The sequence below is a fragment of the Rhineura floridana genome, chromosome 1 (genome assembly GCF_030035675.1).
Source record: "Rhineura floridana isolate rRhiFlo1 chromosome 1, rRhiFlo1.hap2, whole genome shotgun sequence".
In the NCBI taxonomy this organism is placed as follows: Eukaryota; Metazoa; Chordata; class Lepidosauria; order Squamata; family Rhineuridae; genus Rhineura; species Rhineura floridana.
In genome coordinates, this window is record NC_084480.1 from 135,388,024 (window position 1) to 135,411,279 (window position 23,256).

Genomic DNA, 23,256 nt, shown 5'->3' on the forward strand with positions numbered 1-23,256 from the left:
GGAAGGTGGGGGAGGTCTCATACATATTAGTCATATTTAACTATAATAATCAATTTCTGGCTTAAGAAAACAATCTAATGTACAAGACTAACATATGCCTAGGGAACCACTTTCCAGGCAGGTTATTTTTGTTACTGTTAAAACACCAAACAATTTAACAATTCAAAAGCTACAGAAGTGATTAACTATAATTGAGGACCAGCTAACAGCTTTATACTGCTTCAAAAAAATGGGGGTGGGGCAGATGCACTGTACAACAGGACTCATATAGATAGTTAGGAGTTCCTAACCCTCATTTTCACCTTTAATGCATTTTATAGCGGAAGAGCTTGATGGTACGGCATGTTTAAAAACAAGATGGGTTGCATCTCGGTAGCACACAAAATTGCAGAAAAGGCAAAATGATTCTCTGCAGTAGTATTCATTCCATAAAACAGAGATATCCATACCTGACCATTTTTCCAGAAGTATGTCTTAAGAACATAGAAGTAGCAAATTCGTTTTTAGTACTAATAAACTCTCTTTCATCAGGTCCCCTTCCTAATCCTGTCCTTTCCCCTACCACAGCAACCCTGAACGTTTTACAGTTGGCAACTCTAAGTAATTCACTAAACAAAGTGAGGCCTTCAATTCAGTTCACCTGCTAGGCAATTTCCCTTAAACATATATCATAACTGAATAACACATATCAAATTTTATGTTTCTAGGGTTGCCGCCCTGGCAGCAGACAAGTAGCTTTCAGGCCAGATGGTATTTACCACATAAATTCTTAAATGAGGGGTCCACACATGTCCTCCTCACAATGGTTGAAAACAGGCCCAAAAAAGTTAGTACTGGAGACATACCATCTCTCTCCAACTCCACCTTAGAACTCTAGTGGTCATCTGCAAAACTACCAGTGTTAATAATACTAAACCTTTGACTGTTGAATTATAGATTACGTGGATTCAGAGCACATGTTTCTGGCACAAATTTAAGATAAGCAAGTTGGTGAAACCAAGAGGTACAAGTAAAGTTTTTTGTATAATAAGTTTGGAGACAATATTTATTAGATTTTTATCCCACCCTTCCGTCCCAGTATCTATAGATAAAACTCACATTATATCAAAATACTCACTAAGATTGACATTTAAGTGTGTCATACTTGTTGAATTACAACATTAATGTCAGAAGTAAGATGCAAGTAATGATTTTTGTTAGTCTTTAATAGAGGCGCTCTTGCAGCTATCAGAAAATACTTACCAAGTGCACTTGTAGCATCCTCAAAGAGATTTGATCGTGAGGTATCACCTGTTGTACTGTAATAGAACAAAAGCACTGAAACAGGTGCCCCTTCCTTTATACATATACCTTCAAAGTTAAAAGGATTAATATTATAATTTTGCTCATAAAGAATCTAACATTGCTGGGCACTGTGCGAAAATAAATGAATAAACAACCCTTGTCTGCAAGCTATACACCAGTTTTTAACCAATTAAAATTCAGTTAGTAGAATTTGCCCAAACTTTCCTTCCCCGTTCATGCAATTCACGGAGACACAAACTGGATTATGAGAAATGCTCAGTATTGGCTTAATTGTTCAACACGGGAATTCAAACAGATACACAAAGGTAAGATGCAGAATGATGCAAGCAACAATCAGGGCTCCCAGAGTGAGCTTTGATTTTAATAAGTCTCTAGCCCTCCTAGAAAGAATGTTACAAGCAAAACATGCTGGTACGCTTCTAAGCAATTTCTGTGAAATAAGCCAGCCTGTCTGCTCCAGCCTGTCAGTGTTTTTAGCCAACGAGGGAAGACAGTGACCTGTTTGGACCCCAGGCAATAGGAAAAGAGCTGCTGCCTCCCCCCAGTCACTTTTCCTGCTTTCGTCTTATTTGCTATTAGTCCTTGGAATCTCCATAGTTTGCCTTTCTTTTTTTCTTAGCAGCCTGTGATGGATTCATATAAGATTCATATAAGAACAGGTACTCCCTATACACTATTTTCTGAAAATACTACTACACAATAAGTGCAGGTGGATATTAAAGACAAAATGGCAAATGCAAAGTATGATGTTGATGTCCAGGAACTCATTAAGAATTTACTGTACAGTTCAACTTACAGTACACTGGTATACAGAAATAAGTCTCCTTGTGTTTAATGGGGCTTGATCCAAGGTAAGCTGGGATAGGATGACAGCCTAAGCTTTGGTTTAGGATTGGTACTGGGGAAAACAGGGTTCTTGTGCTTATACCAGCTATACATCCAATCAGAATCAGCAGGACATAGTTGACTTTCCATGGTTAGCATGAGGTAGTATGGGGGAGTGGAGAGTAGCAATGACTGTACTTTCTAATTTTGTGTTATTCCATGCCCCACGACAACAATTTTGTGCTGTATCACATCCCAATGACAGCACACTCTCAAAATTCAAAATGTACCCACTGATCCAAAAGGTCTGGCGATGCCTGCCCCATCTAGTGACCTTTCAGAAAAATTGGAAATGTTTACCCATGTATCAACCTGCACTCCAGTAAAATATTTAATGAATTAGAACAGGTGGCATAAACTAGAACATGGCTAACAGATAGGAACACAGCTGTTGCCACTTGTGGACCGGGATAGCCTGACCACTGTTGTCCATGCAGTGGTAACCTCCAGGCTGGATTACTATAATGTGCTCTATGTGGGGCTGCCCTTGAGGTTGATCCAGAAGCTGCAGTTGGTGTAAAATGTGGCAGTGCGACTGCTCACTGTGGCAGGGTATCACCAACATGTTACCCTGCTGCTGAAAGTATTGCACTGCCCATTAACTACCAAGGCCATATTCAAGGTTCTGGTGTACAAAGCCCTATGCAGCTTGGGACCAGGATGCCTAAAATTTTGGTCTGCCCATTAGCTACTGGGCTAAATTCAAGGTGCTGGTTTTGGTGTACAAAGCCTTATGCAGCTTGGGACCAGGATACCTGAAAGACTGTCTTACTTCTTATATACCCAGTCAATCACTGCACTCTGCAGGTGAGGGCCTCCTGCAGATACCATCTTATCAGGAGGTCCATTCTGCACAACATGGGAAGCAGCCCTTTAGCATTGTGGCACCTACCCTTTGGAATTCCCTCCCCTTAAATATTAGACAGATACCGTCTCTGTAATCTTTTTGGTGCCTACTGAAGACCTTCCTCTTTCAACAAGCTTTTTAAGTAAAGACCTTATCCCAATCTGCGTCTGTGTTGGAGTTGCTTTTTATGTTGTTTTTAAAACTGATTTTTTAAAATATGTTTTTAAATATGTTTTGTTTTAGTATGTGTTAAAGTCTTTTGTTTTAAGTTGTTTTAGTGTTTTTGTTTGCTACCCTGGGCTCCTTCTGGGAGGAAGGGCAGGATATAAATTTAATAAAAAATAATTAACAAATAATAAAATCTGTGTTCTTGGTTAATGCTATGAAAAGCTACACTGTAATTTCAAAATCGCATTGAGCAAGTACAGGTGCAAGCTTCAATTAACATTTGTAAAACTTAGAAAGACCGCAGCAGCATTAATATCTACAACCTCACACAATAATGTCATTAGAATTTTAATATGTCATATATTAAGGAACATTTTCAGATAACAGTCAAAATATTTCTGTAAGATAAAAATGAACTGGTTAATAGAATATGTAGACTATAGATCACTTTTAAAGTTTAATAAAATTATAGAGAGGTGTTTTAATATGAAGCAATATAGCAGAGCTGAGAACTAATATAATTTCTTTTTGCTGCATACAATTCTTTTAAGTTGTTATGAGAAGCAAGACCCTGGTTTCCAACAGTCCATACCTGTCTGTAGATGTAGGGCTGGTGGCAGCTGTTGTCTCTACTGGCTTATCTGCTGGTTTCTCTTCTACAGGGGCACTTATAGGTGCAGGTTCAGAAGCTACTGCAGCTGGTGTTGGGGCAGCTGGTGCAGGTGCTGAAACTGGTGCAGGAGCAGGAGCAGAAGCTGGAACAGGTGTAGGTTTTGGGGCTGCAGCAGCTATCGTAGAAGAGCTAACAGTAGTGGTGGTATCATTTGATTGCTGAGTTGTGGTTTGGGATGGAGCTGAAGCAGCAGCTGCTTTGGGCTATAAAATGAAGAAATCTAAATGATTCAGATTCCCAATGCAACCTTTATTTTTAACATGCCCCAGTGTTTGGTATTTTTATACACCTCTCTCTCAGGGCTCATTCTAAAGTTACATCCATCACAAATCTAGCTTTAAATCACTCCATATGCCATATGTCTCATGTACATCTGTGGCACTCCATGAGAGGTTTGAATGAAAGATTTGCATCAGCAGTCGTTTTACGCAAAAGGTATCACATGCAACAGTAGCCACTTGGAATTACTTATAACTGCAACAATGTGATGAATGCAATATGAAGATACATCACAGAGCTTATCTGAAGAAAAATTTTCCTTTTATGACCAGAAAACCATGATGCACACGTGTGTCCTCTGGTACTGCTGATGTCATGTGATACTCTTGTTTGGTCTTTTCAACATTCTTAAAGCAACCATGCAGTTATTCTATAAATGTGATTTAAAATCCGGTAATATAAGCACAGTTATGCTGTTTGCTAACATAGCAGTGGTTTTCAAACTGTTTCAGGAACCTGGGACTTTCTTCCAAGTTTGTCAGACGTTCCCACAATGTGAAGATGTGGTGGCAGATAGGCGTCCCTGAAAGGCAGCAGGCCCATCACTACCAAACTTCTACTGCAATATGTAGATGAATGCATATTGAGTGTATTCCAGAGCACATTTCCAAGCCACAAACGTTGATGGTATGTGCCAACAGTTCTGACTGGGATTGTGAGTTAACCAAGTGTGTGCCCAAGAATATGCACCAGAGTCTTCCAACACCACACAGGTGTTCCTGGACATATTTGTGAGGTTTACTAAGCAGAATAAATCAATGTGAAGATTGTAAACACAAATAGTCCTTGAATACAGTAAACTAAATACCTGACGGTAAAAAACAAACTATTTCCTCTTTCAGTTTGTTGCGGGAACTCCATCAGGTAATTTGAAAGGCAATTTAGCAAAATCCTGTTTAATCAATTGTTGACCATCATCAGACATCAAGATGTTCAAATAGACATGGTTAATGTGGCCACCAAGGTCTGGCCATGGGTTTAGTTCATCTCCATTTATAGTGGCCTTGGGCCACATTCTCAGAGAGACGAACTGAATGATGAAAGACTGTTGCTAATCAAGCCACAAGTGAAATGGACATTGCTCTATTTCAGTTAGATAATTTTTCACCTGACAATTTTCAACATATCCCAAGGTAACCTTAACATAAGGATATAGCTTCACCATGTAGCCAACTGTAATACATACTAAATACGGCTCAAAGATGGGCAGTTTTCGGTTATGTCAACTAAACATTTGCCCCAATTTCATCTGAAAAGCAGGGGAAATCCAATTAGAATAGTCCGAGATCTCAGTATTTCTAAGATATTGAAAAATTAAGCTTAATAGTAATTCAGATACAGATGTATGTTACACCAATGGCAAAAAGTGGAGGAGAATATAAATTCTTGGGTTAACCACTGAAATCCAGCTGACTGCTTCTGCATATCTGAAAAACAGATTCACCACTGCTGCACGCACTTCACAATAAGCAAATTCTCACAAAGTTATATGGAATAAATTTAAATATGCTTGTTTATTTTAATGTCATTATAAATTCATTTATAAACAAATAAATGAATAGTGCTGAATATTCTCTTAATTTTTACTATACCTAGAAAACCTCAGGGTAAAAGTTATGAATAACTTACTTTTGTCACCATAACCACCACAAAGTTCTTTTCATCAATTTTGTATTCTTTAAGAGCAGTATCATCATTAAGAATTTTACCTAGAAAATTAAGACAGGCATTTCATGTTAGCTTTCCTTAGGATTTTATATAATCATATAAATGTGATTAAGCAATGTGCTCACTCTATGTAGAAATCTAAAGATGGAAATAAATGGCAACTGTTATTTGAAACCTAAGCATATGACAGCACAGGGAGGAGCTTATCTGCATCCTCCAGACAAATGGTTAAAGCTAACGTCTCCAAGTACATCTCCTTCTGGGGCTATTGAAACAACACTAGGTTCCCCATGCAATAGATGCCATACTACAAGTAAACACAGCAGAGTTCCTGGTCATGTTTTCACACTAAGCGTATTCAATGACTTTCAGTTTCCCTCTAAGTGGTCTTTCATAAAATTCCACCTTGTATTGAATTTCACTTAAAGAGTATCCATTGGCTGTTTATAGTGTAACTTCATCCAACAGCTGAACCAGACTACAGCAGAACTTCTTCCAGCTTAACTGATTTTGAATATCACACAGGGAAAGCAAACACCTTTACCTAACTGAGGTCAGCCTAGTACACAAAGCTCACCAAAATATGTATCAGGGACTTTTAGCCAGAGACTTTCACAAAAGGTGGGGTGCTTTAACAGACAACCACTTCTCACTTTCTGGCAATTGTCTGGACTGTAGCTACAGGTTAACTGCAAAAAGTTAACTGCAAAAATGTTTAGCGTGATAGGCACAGAAATTCCTGTATTGACAGTGGATACACACACATCAAGGCTTCTCCCTACACATATAGAAATATCTCCCTGTCACACAATTTCCACCTGAGAAAGCACTATTGTTATATTTGAGTACCCATGACAGTATATAAAATGTGAATCAGTTCTGAAAAGCTTGCCAAATTAATGAGCTTGTTTTTGTTTCTTTAAAAAAAGGTAAAGGTGTCCCTGCATTTGTAGTGCGAGTCGTTTCCGACTCTTAGGGTGACGTCTTGCGATGTTTACTAGGCAGACTGTATATATGGGGTGGGATTGCCAGTTCCTTCCCTGGCCTTTCTTTATGCCGGGTACTCATTTTACCGTCCACAGATGGATGGAAGGCTGAGTGGACCTCGACCCCTTTTACTGGAGATTCGACTTCCTCCTTCCATTGGAATCAAAATCTGGCCGTGAGCAGAGCTTTCGGCTGCGTTACCGCCGCTTACCACTCTGCGCCATGGAGGATCTTTTTTGTTTCTTTAATGTGACATAAAGACTTCTACAGATATAATCCAAAAGCACTCAACAAGTTTCAGTAAAAAAAAATCATCCTGTTATCACAATAGCCACTCAAACTATGAATACCTGGGTTGTAAAAACCCTACTCAAAATCTACATCCCCCCTTCAAACTTTTCCTGGTAATTGTAACGTTTAGGAACATAAATACATGATCTGATTTCATCCCAATACCTCAACTAAAATATACAATTTATCCAGCTTTTACAAATCTAGCAGGAGAAAAAGTGCAGGGTAAGCCTATATAAATTCAGGAGTAAGTTCCACTGTGTTCAGTGGAGCTTCTCTGTCCATAGGCTTAATGCTAAGCAAGCAAGAATTTCGATAGAACATTTGTTCACAATTCCTCAAAGCAAAGACATTTACCAAACTAAGAGGAGGAAGAACTTTATATTTTACATCAGAACTTAACGTAAGAAGTGAACTGGAAATAAATGCTTTATGACGTTTTCTTGGCGCATCAAGAAATCATATAGTCACGTCCTAATTTCTTCTCCCATTTCAAAATTAATCTTTACATGTAAAAACATTACCTGCATATATTAATTTTTGGCCAGCTACTGGAAAAGCATCTTTGCCCTTTTCTGATTCAATCTTCTCTTTCAATGCTTTCACCTACAACAAATGGTTTAGTTAGAACAAGTTCCATACTTAGAATTCTGATGAACACTGCGTTTTCAAAAAATTAAACAAACATTAGAACAACTGGGATGGCAACATTCTTTGATACATCAAGTTGTTTTGTTTCCTCTTGTGGTCCTTCAGATGTTGAAGAACTACAACTCCCATCAGCCCAGCCAGTATGGCTAATGCTCAAGGATGATGGAAAGTTAGAGTCCAACATCTTGGAGGGCTACAGGTTCCCCATTCCTGCTTTCTACTGGAAGCAGTGTTTGACATTTTCTGCATTGGCAATTCAACAATTAGCTAAGTCTGACATCAGTGGACAAATTACATTTGAGATAGCAATATGGATTAGCCACAACTTTGCTTGATGTCAAGATAAAGTCAAGAACAGAATCAGGAAAACTCTAGAATTCAGACTGCAGAATTCTGATTTTCAGAACTATCCATAACGTGTCTGTAATTTTACAACTATTTTTATCATCCATATCATTAAATATACATCCCAGTTTAAACTTCCAATTTTTTTCTGCCCACAAACGTAGATGAAATTAATCACATTAGTATGCCCATCCTTCTACCAGAGTGCTCAGTGTTTCAATTGATTCTAACAATTTTGCAAGACAAATGAAACCACTCAGTGAAGTTTTGCAGCTAAATTGAAACTTATTTCCCGCATCCAAACCTAATACTGTAGTTGAGTGGTGGGGAACTTTTTTGGCTCTGCAGGCCAGATCATTATCAGGATCTATCCTCACAGGCCAAATTTGGCAGGTGAATGGCCATCAATTAGTCAGAGGGATGAATTATGCTAGATGTACCCAGTTCTAAAGGAGGAGCTGAAGAGTTTCTTCACTACAACACTATAGCCCAAAATTATGCAAAAGGAGAAGAAAGGACCACTTTGCCCTTTTATCATAGGATCAATAATTTCACAATATTTTCTATCATTTTCTTCTGTGTTCTGCTAACAAACTGGTGTTTAACTAGACATGCTATGCTCGTCCCCCCATTTTTAAGGAGTCATATTTGAATAAAGATAGCAGCAGTGCACAAAAGTGTGATATAGCATGCTTTTAGTGTCAGTGTTTTTATCATCCTTTTACCAAGCATTAGATCCGCCACCTCATTTTAGCAGCCAGGCATGATAATCTGAGAATTCAAGGTACCAATTACGTTTCAAGTACCACAGAGCCCTGCCCATCAGTGTGCAAGGTGTGCAATGTCCAAGGTGGCCAGTCATAAAATTCACAAGAGAAAAGTCAATCTACATACCACAATTAAGCAGTTAACACAATAAAATCAGACAATGAAGGAAAAAATACCAGTACGTTTTTCATGTGTACTCATGTATGTAGTACAATTTTGTGTCTGAACTAACACTACATTAATGTCCAATACTTCTAGTATTAACTTCAAGCCCTGAGATCAAGCCTCTTTAATGCGGTGTGTAGTCCTTTGCTCTCATGAATGTATAGGCAGCAATAATGCCAGAAGTACTCGTCAGCATTAAGGGTAACCAGGCAGCACTGTCTTCCTACAAGAAAGCGACTACGCCCTTAGTTTTGCCAGGTCTTTATTAACAAGTCTCACTTCCCATCATGACAAAAGCGTATTTACTCACTAGCATATAAAACATGTTGAAAAAAGCAAAATGTCAAGATCAGGAAGAATTTTGACTGTCAATCTACCAATGGAGCAGGAATATGGGAAGAGAAGGAAGAGATCTTTCACGAATCCCATTGATGATTTTATACCATTCAACCGCATGGCAGCACACCTGTGAAGCCTGTATTGCCAGATGATGGCAATTTTATCTATTTTTTTCCTGCCATCTGACTTACTTAACCTGCCTGGTGCTGTCATTTAGGGGGGTTGGGGGTCCACATTACTGTATGCAGCGGGGTTGGTACCAAGGATGGATGTCACCAGTCCATGTCACTTTCAGGAGTGCTCACACTGTCCCAGCCTACTGTCCCTTGGAACTCAGTTACAAAGGACTGGGCTAAAAATGCTATAGCCTCTATTCAAGTTTTAACCCATATAAAAATCTGCAGAAAATACATTTTATAATCTAGTGCTAAATATTTCCAAAATTCTTTCAGTGATATCCAACAATGTGCAGGCAGACTTCCATTCATACTACTGAATTTCTCTTTCCCCTTGTAGCTCCCTTCAAATGTACTCCAAAGGGTCCCCTAACCCACAACAGCAATGGGGGGGCATAGGAGAGGAGATAAAGGGAAGTCTTGTTGCATGAGTGGAAATCATTAGATGTCACACTGTGTTAGAAGGCTTGCATGAATTTTGTTCAAAACTGGATGAAGTTTCTGCAAATTACGGCTTTGAGACCATACATATTCTAATTTGATTTTTAATGCATTATAGAAAAACAGCACTACTCCCAGCTTCTGTATTTCCTCTGGCAATGACTTCTAAATACATAATCAAACATCTAGTAGCAGTAAAAGGGTCTGACAAAATATACTTAAATCTCTTTAAAAACTTAACCCCAGGTACCAAAGAATAACCCAAATAAAAAAGCTTGCATCACTTCAGCCTAGATTTCTGAGACTCTCAAAGGAGAAAGAATTCCATAGTTGCGAAGCAGCTATCAAACACACCTCTCTAACATGCCTGTTAGTAAGCAGCAAAAAGACGGAATGCTTTAGAGGATTTTCTCAGCTGATCTGAGAGATGTTAACAGGATAGATAAGCAAAATCAGTACAGTACTGTACTTTAACTGTACAGAAAACAAGTGACAATGTAGCGTTAAAGTCAGGGTAAAAAAAAATCTTTTAAAAAAAACCCTTTATATTTTTTTACTTAGAGTCTTTTTATTTAAAAAATCATAGTCTCTTAAATAATTCACTTAATATTAAATAATCTGGATGTACAAACTGTTACCTTTACAGTTAATCTTTAAACTTCATCAAAGGCACTGCCAGATATATTGAGTTGACTTTTCTGAGTAAATGAAGTAAAGTTTTATTTTGTTGTAAGCCATTTAAGAGAACTGATCATAAGTGGTTCATAAATACTTTAAATAAATGTGATAATTTCTCAAATTGGTATATTTATGCTGCCTACCAAACTTTAAGCATTTTATTTTCACCTGATGAAAGTAAACTGCTGTAGTTAGCCCAATAACCATTTTACTTTTTCCCATCGGTCACGGGCATTTCTTTTTCACTGGCTATTCTGTATTAGGCAGGGGTTCAACAAAGGCAGACTGAAGCAGAAAACAGCAACACTGCAAAGATAACAAAATTATCTAGTGTGCAGGATCGTATATTCCAGTTCTCATTGGTGCTGATCTTAAGTCCCTATATCAGATCATTTTAATGACATTCCCTATATGCAAGCTCTGGCTGCATGAGTGAAAGAATGTAAATAATACTCCAATTGTAAATTAACACTGTTGGTCATCACATTTGAACCAGTGTTTTAGAAATGTATGAAACGATCAATGTGAACCTTGTTTTAAATCGCTACTTTAAATTCCCCTTTTTCTCTAAATCAATACACCTTGATGAGGAGAAATTGCAGTCAGAGATCCAAAGCAGTAAAAGACCACAGCTTAACAGATAAAGAATTGGCAATGAATACTCCATGTCACTGTGGAAACTTGAAAACCCAGTTACAATTCTGAATCACTAAGAACTCCATGGCTCCATACTTTATTGCCAAATCTCATCAATGATAGGTGTTCTATTCCTCTTACAGGTCATAAGACCTGCTGACTCATCAGTCTCAACTGCTTCCATCACAGAAAAATGTTTCAAATGTAATGTTAGGAAACAGTCACAGCACAATGAATAGTACACTTGAACAGAAATTAGCATTTGATTTCTCAACATTTACCCTGAACAATTTAATGCATTCTCTAATTATCAGAAAATGAATATGCTGCTAGGACTAGATGCTATGATGTCTGCATAGCAGAAAGTTAATGAACTGGTTAACACAGCAACAGTGTAATCCTAAGCATGTCTACACAGAAATAAGTGGATGTGGTTAGGATTGCAATCTTAACTAGATGGTCCACTGGGTTAAGTATTGTTGGTGTGCTGACTAGCAGTTGACTCTCCACAGTTGTCTCTCAGCCCTGCCTGTAGATATCATTGACTGAACCAGAGACCTTTTGGATATGAAGAATGTGCTCTGCCACTAAGTGACAGCCCATCAGCAGATGCTAAATAACTTAGGACATAAAGCACTAAGGATCTGTTAAAATTCGAACATAGATGCAAAATTCAACAGAAATCTCACCATTAAACTAACTTGACAGCTTTGTAAGCAAGAGTTTGCATAGTTGAGTTGTAGACTACATACACACAATACATTTAAAGCATCCCCCCCCAAGAAACCTGGGAACTGTAGTTTACCTCTTACAGAACTACAATTCCCAGCACCCTTGGGAGGGGGGAAGAATGCACTTTAAATGTATGGGGTGTACACAGCCACAGTAAAAGCTGCTTTGGACAAGTTTTCAATTAAGAAGCAATAAATCCAAATTTCACCAAGAGCTTCATATTTGTGCAGCTATCTTTTTAGTTCTTGGATTTTTCTACAGCTGTTATTGATCCTCTACTGGTGGGAGCCCTGTAGCCAGCCTTCCTTGTTAGGTGGGGCAGCCACATTTCTAGATGGAGCATTGGGGGGGAGGGGCACAGAGCCAAACAATCACCCCACTGGTCAAGAGGATGTGAGGGCCAGGTCACAAAAAGGGAAAGCAGTGCCCTTCTCCCTCACTCCTCCTCCATCCAGAGAATGTGTTGAATGAATGAAGTTTAATCTGTTGAATTGTGTCACCTTTTTTTGGGAGAGATCCCCAGCAATACCAGACTCAAAATCTTGACTTTGCCTATAGCTACAGTCCCATTTCACCTGTGGTCTGTCCCTGTGGTCCGATTCTCCATGAACTAGACTACTCTGGTAATGTCAATGAGCTCCTAAGTTTGGCTTTGATATTGCATTAAGTATCTCAGTTTTAGATTCCATCTGAAAAACAAACTTGTCCATAATGCAAGTTTAGTGAAGGGCAGAGAAAATACTATAGGGTGTGTTTGTTAACTCCTCCTTGAGAGTCCCTCCTTCTAGTCTTGTTCCTGGCCTTTAGATTTTCCTTCCTTTTGGATAATGAAGGGAAAACTTTTTAACAGGCTGCTATATCAAAGACTTACTAAGCAACTGGAAAGTAATTATGGAAAGCAATTGGATTTATTTTACTGGTTGCTAGGTTGATTTCTTTCTCCAGAAATCCTTAAAAGGTCTCATGCTGAGCTGCACATGTTAGGAAAATCAGAAATTAGGCCTGAGTTACAGCCTGGGTATCCAGCCAGCCAGCTAACTGTAATGTAGGGCTGATTTCATCCTTTGCCTACAAGAAATCAAGAAAAAGAAATAGCTGCTCCTGTCACTTGAGGCCCAGGTAGCCTCGGTGGCACGGAATGCGTTCTACCAGCTTCGGCTGGTAGCCCAACTACGACCCTATCTGGACAGGGAGAACCTCGCCTCAGTTATTCACGCTCTGGTAACCTCTAGATTGGATTACTGTAATGCACTCTACGTAGGGTTACCTTTGAAGACGATTCGGAAACTTCAGCTAGTGCAGAATGCTGCGGCCAGAGTTCTTATTTGGACGAAGAAATTCGACCATATAACACCTATTCTGGCCCAACTGCACTGGCTACCAATATGTTTCCGGGCCAGATTCAAAGTGTTGGTTCTTACCTATAAAGCCCTTAACGGCATCGGACCGCAATATCTGATGGAACGCCTCTCTCGCTATGTACCTACCCGTTCACTACGCTCGACGTCTAAGGCCCTTCCCAACTCATAGGGAGGCCCGGAGAACAGCAACTAGATCTAGGGCCTTTTCAGTGGTGGCCCCCGAATTATGGAATGCCCTCCCAGATGAGATACGCCTGGCGCCTTCTTTGTTATCTTTTTGGCGCCAGGTAAAAACCTACCTCTTTGCCCAGGCATTTTAAGCTTAATTTTAATTTTAAACTTAAACTGTAATTGTAATTTTTATTTTAATTTGTATTCTAATTTTGTTTTTAAGTATGTTTTATAATTGTATACTGTAATCCACACTTGTTCGTATTTTAAATGTGGTTTTATCTTATTGTACACCGCCCTGAGAGCTTGTTGCTATAGGGCGGTTTAAAAGTGCAATAAATAAATAAATAAATTGTGAGTATAGTGAGTGCTTTAAAAGAGTAAAAGGTAGCCATAATCTCTTTATTTCACCTTTTAGCAATAATCCTGTTCTACTCATTATAATAACTGCAGAATAAACAAATTCTTACTTCTTAGTGCAGGAAAACAAGCATGCTTCTTTAAAGCTGGCTGGGTAGACAGCACAACTGAAAACGAAAAGCAGACCAGAGGAAAGTCCAAGGAATGGAGTCTAATGCTAGCCCACAACACAAAGTTCTAATATTAACTCTTCAAAGGTCAGGTTACTATACAGGCTTTTTTTTTTCAGGATCACTTAATTATAGGGCGATTGTGATCATGAAAAATCCATCCTCAGTCAGGAAAAATCTTGAGTGAGCAGATTTTTGGGGTCTCTTCCAAATGAAGCTTTTGTTGTGCACTTGTCCTGTCTTATTCACTGAATTTTTCAGAGGGTCCTATTCTTAAATTGCTCCTGATCTTAAAACAAGCTATCACTTCCAAAATAAATTCAGGAAGAAGCACCCCCATTTTGCCCTACCCCCAGCTACAGGCCTGATTGGTGGTTTTTGACCCTCCTGCTTTCCATTTGCTCATCAATCTTGGTGCTTTCCCACCAAGATGGATAGCTACCATTTATACTTTAAGACAAAAGAGCTCTGAAGAGTGCTTCTTGCCATGAAGATTTATGTAATTATTTGAAGTGCAAATTTATTCAACACAGACAACCAGGAAGGTAGCTATTACAAGCCTTAGCTTATATATGCAAAGTTATTAAGATAGACTATCCATATCTACAGACCAGCAGAAAATATTCAAACAAGCAACTTATAAATATCAGTGGTTCATACACACTATGGGGTTGGTTAATGTTTTTGGCCCTAAGACCACATCTCCCCATTGGAAACCCTCCAGGTGTTCGTATACTATTTCTTTCTATGATTTTTAGCTCACATCTTCAGTGTCACATTTGGCATTCCCAGGGCTTACACTAAACTTTGAGCAACGCTATAGGTGAGAACCAACAGTTAAAGGCCACTACCAATTATTTACTGATTTAGAGCCAAAAGTACTTCATGTATTATATTGTCCTCCTCATAAAAATTGTGTTATGTACACCGGCATTATCTTCACGTTGCAGACAGGAGGGCAAGACCTAGTGGCTTATCTAAGGCCACCTAATGACGCCATGAGAAGCAAAATTCAAACTGGAGATTTAGCTTTGTCTCCTAGACACTATGCAACATATGCTTAGATAATAGCCCAACTTTTCTTCTCAAATTTAAGTTAAAATCACTAGTGTACAATCCAAACAACTTTATATATTATTATTATTATTATTTATTACCCAGCCTTCACCCAGAGGTCCCAGGGTGGGTTACAATTTTAAAACACATAATTAAAAGAGTTAAAAAACAACCTAAACATCACATGATGACACATAATGATGATCACCACCATCATCAGAGAAGCATCTTAAGAACAGCCCTGCTTGATCCATCTAGTCCAGCATCCTGCTCCCCCCAGTGGCAAAGCAGATACCCCCAGAAATGCCCACCACCACGGCATGAAGGAAACAGCCCATCCAGGCTGCCTCCCCACAGCATAGGGGAAAATGTTCTTTACAACTCTAATAAATATAGCAAGCACCTGATACAGCAGCACAATAAAATGTTAGTTAAATTGAGGGTCTAACCCCAAACCTTCAGTCATCATGAACTTGGGTCCTGAATATCACAGTACAAGCTCCTTCACGTTCTTGGCTCCGAGAGTTTACCATTTAACAACTTTGAAAGTGGGGTAGCACCAAAAACCAAACTGCTCAAAGTGGCTTAAAAAGGTTGCTGCAAAATCTGCCAGTCCCTCTATATCCATCTTCTAATTGTTCACAGAATTAGGCAGTTCACCTCCAGGGCTGGATTCAGGTTAGTGAAAGTTGACTGAAACATCCTCCAATCCTCCCCCTGGCTTCAATCTCTCGCTGGCAAGGAATATGAACTACCTACAAAGGGCAGTTTGGCTATCATAACATAGAGGGATAAAGGTTTCATACTTCTAGCCAAAAGGTTCTGTGATATGCTGGGCTGAAACAGTTATATGCACCAAAAAGCACTATCATCATCATCACCTTCATCCCAAAGTCTTGGTGCCTCAACACTAAAGGTCTGCTTCCCGTGTTGTGCAGAACAGACCTCCTGATAAGATGGTATCTATAGGGGGCCCTCACCTGCAGAGCGCAGTGATCGGGCATATAACAGGAAAGATTATCTTTCAGATATCCTGGTCCTGAGCTGCATGGAGCTTTGTACACCAAAACCAGAACCTTGAACTTAGCCCGGCAGCTAATAGGCAGCCAGTGTAGTTTTCAGCAGCAGGTAATATGTTGGCAATCCCCTGCCCCAGTGAGCAATCACGCTGCCACATTTTCCACCAGCTGCACTTTCTGGACCAACGTCAAGGGCGGCCCCACACAGAGTGCATTACATTAATCCAGCCTGGAGGTTACCAGTGCATGGACAACAGTGGTCAGGCTATCCTGGTCCAGAAACAGCTGCAGCTATCTTCAGCCAAAGCTGGAAAAGGCACTCCTAGCCACTGAAATCACCTGGGCCTCTAGCAACGAAGATTGATCCAAGAGCACCCCCAAACTACAAACCTGCTCTTTCAGCGGGAGTACGACTCTATCCAAAGCAGGCAATTGACCAGTTATCCAAACTCGGGAATCATCAACCCACAGCGCCTCCATGTTGCTGGGATTCAGACTCAGTTTGCTGTCCCACATCCAGCCCACCACCAAGTCCAAGCAGTGATCTAAGGTTTGCACAGCATCGCCCGATTCAGATGTTACAGAGAAATAGAGCTGAGTGTCATCAGCGTACTGCTGACATCTTGCCCCAAATCTCCCGATGACCGATCCCAAGGGCTTCATGTAGATGTTAAACAGCATTAAGGACCAGATGTTACCCTGTGGCACCCTGCAGCACAACTGCCAGGGGGCCAAAATGCTATTTTCTGAAAACGACCCTGGAGATAGGATCAAAACCACTGTAAAACAGTGCCACCGACACTCATCTCATCAAGTCAGCTCAGAAGGATACCATGGTCAACAGTATCAAAAGCCACTTAAGAGATCAAGAAAGAATAACAGGGTGACACTCCCCCTGTCCTTCTTCCAATAAAGGTCATCCATCAGGGTGGCCCATAACCAGGCCTAAATCCAGTTTGGGATGGGTCAAGGTAATCTGCTTCATCCAAGAGTGCTTGCAATTGCTGCACCACAACCCTCTCAATCACCTTCCCTAAAAAGGGGGTATTTGCAACTGGTCGGTAGTTGTCACAAATCAAAGAATCCAGGATGGGCCTTTTCAGAAGCGGCTGGATCACCACCTCTTTTCGTGCAGCTGGAACCACTCCGCCTTGCAAAGACACATTGACTACACCCTGGATCCACTCTGTCATATCCCCTTGGCAAGCTTTAAAAAGCCAAGAAGGACAAGGGTCGAGAGGACATGTTGCTGGCCGTGTTGTGGCAAGTACCTTGCCGACGTCATCAAGCCGCATCTACTGAAACTGATCCCAAGAAGTTGCAGAAGAGGTTGCTCGCATGTGTAACAAAAAACACGTTCCAAGGTTAGAATGTCTGCACTAACAAAACCAGCATTTAGCAACTAAATTGAAGCTTTAATATGTTACACTTGGGGAACCTGTAACAAAATGTTGCAGTATTCCCCACTTCCTAGGAATGCTCCTTTTCTAGATTAAACTGAAATCTAAAAACAAAAACGTTAAAATTTTCTCATTTAGTAGAATCCAGGACCACCTATAAAGCATACGGAGTTAAACCATGGTTTCCTCTATAAAAGAAGGAGCAGGGGACAATTAACTGATATTTAAGATCAAGCATTTTAAATGTAGCACAATGTTACACATTGTATTTAAAATCTCCACCAATTAATATTTTGACATTATGAGACGGAATGTAAATTAGACAGACAAGCTCTTCCTTAATTTCTGGCACATGGGTTATGTGAATGGAGATTATGCTCCTGGATAGTGTGAAGCAGGGGCGGGGAACCTGTGGCCTTCTGGATTTTGCTAGAATCCTAACTCTCATCAGCCTTTTTCTTGGTGATGGAAATCAGTCCACACAATACTGTATGCAACATAATTAGCACATGCACATAACTTCTCCTTATAAAGCCATTTAGATAAAGTACTATAGAAATGCTAACTGCTGAAAGTACTTTCCATGCTCTCAGTAATTCTAAGAACTTCATACAGTAGCATAATATCATGACCATATTATAAATTTATTTTATTTATTATTTTATTTATTTATTTATTTGAGGTTAAGAGATTTGGAGTATTTGAGGTTAAGGGAGTAGCTTGCCTAAAGGAAACCAGCGAGTAAATCATGGCAGAAGATCAAAACTATTATTCACCACACTCCAAAGCAATGTTGATACATATTCTACCTCCCAAGCACAAAGAACAGGACTGTTCTAAGAAGATCTTATTGTTATACTCACTGGCTTGCAGAACTGCTATATCCAAAACTAAGACTGTCAATCAAAAAAGGCTTTCATGGAAACAGGTATAAATTTGCCCCTTCTCTTCATCACCATCTTCCTTGGTAATGAATCCACAAGTATAAGGCTATGGGACACCTTCAGAAAATATTTAATAGTAATAATTATGGTTAAGGTGCTGGACTACAACCTGGGAGACCAGGGTTCGAATCCCCACACAGACATGAAGCTCACTGGGTGACCTTGGGCCAGTCACTGCCTCTCAGCCTCAGAGGAAGGCAATGGTAAACCACCTCTTAATACCACTTACCATGAAAACCCTATTCATAGGGTTGCCTATTCATAGGGTTGCCCTAAGTCAGACTTGGAGGCAGCACATTTACATTTTTAATAATTACACAGTCACAGACCCACTATGAAAATATATTAACTTAGCAAATAAGCAGCAATATCACTGGAGCTACACATAATCCTGACTGGAAAAACTGGACAAAACCATCCTTCATGACAGTCAGCCATATATGCTACTTCAGAAAGGGGCATTTAATAAAACCAATGGCCATAAGCTTTAAAACTGGCATAAAAGAACTTTTTAAAGCAAACCTAACAGTTCTACAGTTTAGGTTGTTTTCTAAACTTACTTTAATCTATATAGATCAATGTTGGTAGAGATATATCAAGAAAGGGTTCCAAACAGTTTTGACACAAAATGTACTAAAGCTGGAAATTGCACTCTTAGGGAAATATCCAGTTTTGGCAGTCTGCATGGAGAACAGACTTCTATTAGCACAATGGGTCTTCCCCTTCCTATCCTTCCCCTGCAGCTACCCCCCCCCAAATACAGAGGGTTGAAGGACCCTTTGGAGCAGATGTGGGGGGGCTGCTGCTGATAGGAGAGGAAAAGTAAATCTCCATGCATCCACTCATGTGACAACTTCAGCTGGTACAGTCTAAGGAAAATACATCAAAACAGTCTCCTGATTTGTTTCCCACAAACTGCCAGCACATTTTGCAATTTTAGGGAATGACTTGCAAAATCTACCTTCTTGATGAGAGACGGTATAATTTCAGACCCAAACCAAATGCTAGAAATACACTCTGATATACAAGGAAAGCATTACGCTTCTAAAGATTCAAGTTGCTAATGAAATTATATACAACCTCCTTCCTTCAAGTTTTCAGAAAGTGTACTTTCAGTGATGAAGGACTAGTCAGGGGCAAGAACCACAGAAAAAAGTGTGGTTAGATACACAGAGAAGCTCAATGCAGAAGTAAATGGTGGGGCCCATATCTACCCTCTCACCTACTTAAGTGAAGGGGACAGCACCAAAAAAAAATTGTGTGTGATACTAGTTCACTTTTATTGACCAGTTAACACCAGAGAGGTTATTAGAGAATAGCCCATACCTAGCACAAATATCAAAGTGTACCAAGTGTACAAAACATTCCTTTCACATTTTCTCAAAAAGGCTCAACATTCAACTCACAAGGCTTCAGTAAATATCACTGTTACCAATAACTCAAAAACATTCCTGCTTCGTAATCATGCTTCTGAAGAGACCAATCAATATAGCTCATACCAGAGAGATGGGAAACACACACACACACCAATACTGTACTTACATCACATTGCCTCAAAAACGATTTAATATGTGCGTTCCAACATTGTTCCTCTGCTGCCTACTTAACATGCAATGAAGGTATTGGCTTGAAATACCCATCTGGAGCAACCTACGTAGGAAGCTGCATAACCATTTCCCCCAGCACTCGGCACACCAGTTCAGCAACCTCGCAAGAACTTTTATAAAGGAGAACTCCCTTCCAGTCTCGCACTTCGATGCGTAGCGTCCTCCTCCGATTCAACCGAAACGGGAAAGCTCTGCTCGCCCCACAAGCCACAAAATCAACCTTCAAGAACAGAATCGAACGCGGCATACCATCTGCCCACCTCTCTCACACACGGGGCCTTTCGCTGCATACCCAGAACGCGCGCGCGCGCGCAGGCACACAACTCACACACGCCCCTTCCTCATGCAAAGCGAAATAATGCAAAGTCACGGCAAAGCCCCACTTTAGGATACTGCAGAAACCACCCACCAGCTTCTTCTCAAGCGGCTTTTCTAGTGCGCGCGCGCGCACACACACGGCGCACAACATTAGATTCGCTTGCACGATAGATGAACTGAATGGATATTAACAATTACTGAAGTCACTTTACACTAAGTAGGGATGGGGGGGAGGAGGAGAGGCATTCCCCCCTCCCCCCCCTTGCAACAAGGACTCGAAGGCTGCGTCAAGGCCTGGTGATGAGGCAGGAAGACGCAACCCGTTCGGCCAACTCTCTCACACCGGTGGACTTACATACACAGCTGCTCTGCCGTCGCTTTTCTCCCCACAAGCCCCCTCCCCCAAACCTCTTCCGCCGACTTGACTGCAAATCCGATTCCTCAGCCTTCTCCCTTCCTAAGGCAGACTCCAACTTTTCCCACCACAACTTTAAGCAAAACTGCTCCAAAGGAGGCCTTGGCACTGGGCTTCCCGTAACTCCCGTCAGTCGCCCCCACGCCGCCGCCCCTCCTCGTTTCCATTCCAGGCTTAGGCCCAACAGTTCGCCCCCCAACTTCCTCAGGCCGCACCGTCTCCTCGGGATCGATGTCTATCTTGAAGGTTTGCTGCTGCAGCGTCTTCAGGGTGATCTGCATGGCGGCAGCTCAGCTGTAGGCCCCGGCAAAGCCTACCCCGCAGGCTGCCTCGATGGAGGGCGATGGGGGGTGGTGGTACTGGCGGCGGCGGCGGCGGCAGCTCCCCCTGGGTCCTCCAGTCACCGCTCCGGCCTAGGTTGGCTCGGGCTATGGTGGGAGAAAGGGGGAGGGAAGGAGGGGTTGGGGGCGGAGTCAGGAGTAAGCAAAATGTTCTCGCGCGCGAAGGAGGCGTTAACAGGATTCTCGCTCACGGCCCAGCAGTAGTAGCAGCTGCCGCCGCCATGATGACGGCAATGACGAAAAAGCCGCGTGACCTTCTGCCCCAGCCCTCCCTGCCTTCCTCCCTAGGTTAGAGGAATGAAAAGCACAAGATCGTGGAGTGCGCATGTGCAAGCAGGAAAGGAAGCGTCATGTATCTTTATTTTTTCCGCCCTTTCCCACTTTTTAAAATTGTGGGCGAAGAACTACGCATGTGCGAACAGGAGTGTGTTGTTTTGTTTTTGTCGGAGGGGGCGGAACTGGTAGAGGGAGCTGTTAAAGAGAGAGGAACCACTGGAGCAATAAAGGACCGAGGTGGAAGTGGAGGTACCTGAGATGTATGGAATGAGGAAAGCAAGGCTTTGAGGGATGGAATAGTCTTTGAGGCACAGGAGCGAAAGAGAAATAAATGGTGGTGCTGCTTCTTAAAAATAAATATATATTTCGGAGGTTAGTTTTACATACCCCACACCGAAAGACTGTTACTGCTCTGTCCAAGTCACGCTTTTTGTGGAAAAGGTACAAAAGAGACCACGTTCAGTTAAGTCACCCAAGAATGTGCCGCGGCAAAAGGAAGACCAGACTGGCCCTATTCCTCGGCCAGAGAAAGGGCCGGCGGTAGGGCTCTTGCTTCAACCCAGGGCAAGAACACTTAGCTCCAACTGCCAGCTGTTCTTGGAGTTGTAAAGCAAAATAGAAAGAAGCACATCTTGGCCCAATCCATCAGTCAGAGGTTTTAGGCAGCGTCCAGTTCTTGAGGTTCCCAGCTATAACAAAATAAAAATACACACAAAAACAAAATAAGGAACAACAACAACAAAAAGAGTGTGGCATGATTTGAATCTTTTTAATTGAACAAGTACTTTTCTAGCCTTTTTCTGTGCAGGTGCTCAGTTGATGAAAGTAGTATGACCTATGGAAATGGACTGCCTTCAAGTCAATTCCGACTTATGGCTACCCTATGAATAGGGTTTTCATGGTAAGCGGTATTCAGAGGTGGTGTACCATTGCCTTCCTCTGAGGCTGAAAAGCAGTGACTGGCCCAAGGTCACCCAGTGAGCTTCATGGCTGTGTGGGGATTTGAACTCTGGTCTCCCAGGTAGTAGTCCAACACATTAACCACTACACCACTGGCTCTGGATATTAAGTATAGTGAGCCTATTCAAACACTCATGTCCCTGCAAAATTATGTCTTTTACCAAATCACATCTCTCATTTGCTTAAACTTGCAGACCTAAACTGAGAAAGTGTCACATTTTGGTCTGATGCACATAACATTAACTTTCAAAACCTATGCCAAAAAATTAACAAATGCCTAAATTTGAGGTCTCTTTCAACTTTTGAGGCCCAGGCCAAATGGGACTCCTGGTCCCCTCTCTGACCCTTGCTGGAGAGCTAAGGGCTACTGTGTTGTATGGACCTGGGTTTTGTGTGTGTGTATTAATTACAATTTATCATAAGCCACTTTCAGGCTCATCTAAATAAATAATGTACACTAACAGCAATACAATGAAATTGAGTCCATTTCCATTTTCTTTTTGCTGTGGGAGTCATAATCTTAAAATTATATTCATATGCTTTTATTCCCCCATATGTCCTTAAAAGTAAATTCTATTGAAATCTTTATATTTTATCATTCAGTTTGTACCATATCCTTCTGTTCTATTGGAATCTCAAAAATGTTCAGAAAGCAATTTATACATCAGAAGGATTAACTCAAGCGGTTCATCAATATACTGAATTTTAAAAAGTTAAGGGAATGACTTCCAAGTAACTGCGGCTAAGGCTGGAGTGGAAGAGTTAGGCTTCAATATTTCGGACAGGACTCAGGAATGTAGCGCAACTCAGCAAATGTATAACTT

The 23,256-nt window shown here is 40.8% G+C and overlaps 1 protein-coding gene across 4 annotated transcripts in view; it reads right to left on the minus strand.

Moving 5' to 3' along the window:
• Positions 1-21,468, minus strand: part of RAD23B (RAD23 homolog B, nucleotide excision repair protein) — a 35,302-nt gene extending 13,834 nt beyond the window's left edge. The window contains exons 1-5 of one of the 4 annotated variants that reach the window (XM_061632934.1): positions 21,071-21,468; positions 7,628-7,709; positions 5,787-5,866; positions 3,798-4,081; positions 1,243-1,298 (exon numbers count right to left, since the gene is read on the minus strand). In XM_061632934.1, the coding sequence (XP_061488918.1) occupies positions 1,243-1,298; positions 3,798-4,081; positions 5,787-5,866; positions 7,628-7,709; positions 21,071-21,136 (568 nt within the window). In that variant the 5' untranslated portion in view covers positions 21,137-21,468. Of the gene's footprint in view, positions 1-1,242; positions 1,299-3,797; positions 4,082-5,786; positions 5,867-7,627; positions 7,710-20,057; positions 20,398-20,531; positions 20,607-21,070 lie in introns of those variants that run through there. The other 3 variants (XM_061632950.1, XM_061632942.1, XM_061632959.1) reach the window with 3 other exon arrangements.
• Between the last annotated feature and the right edge of the window lie 1,788 nt (positions 21,469-23,256).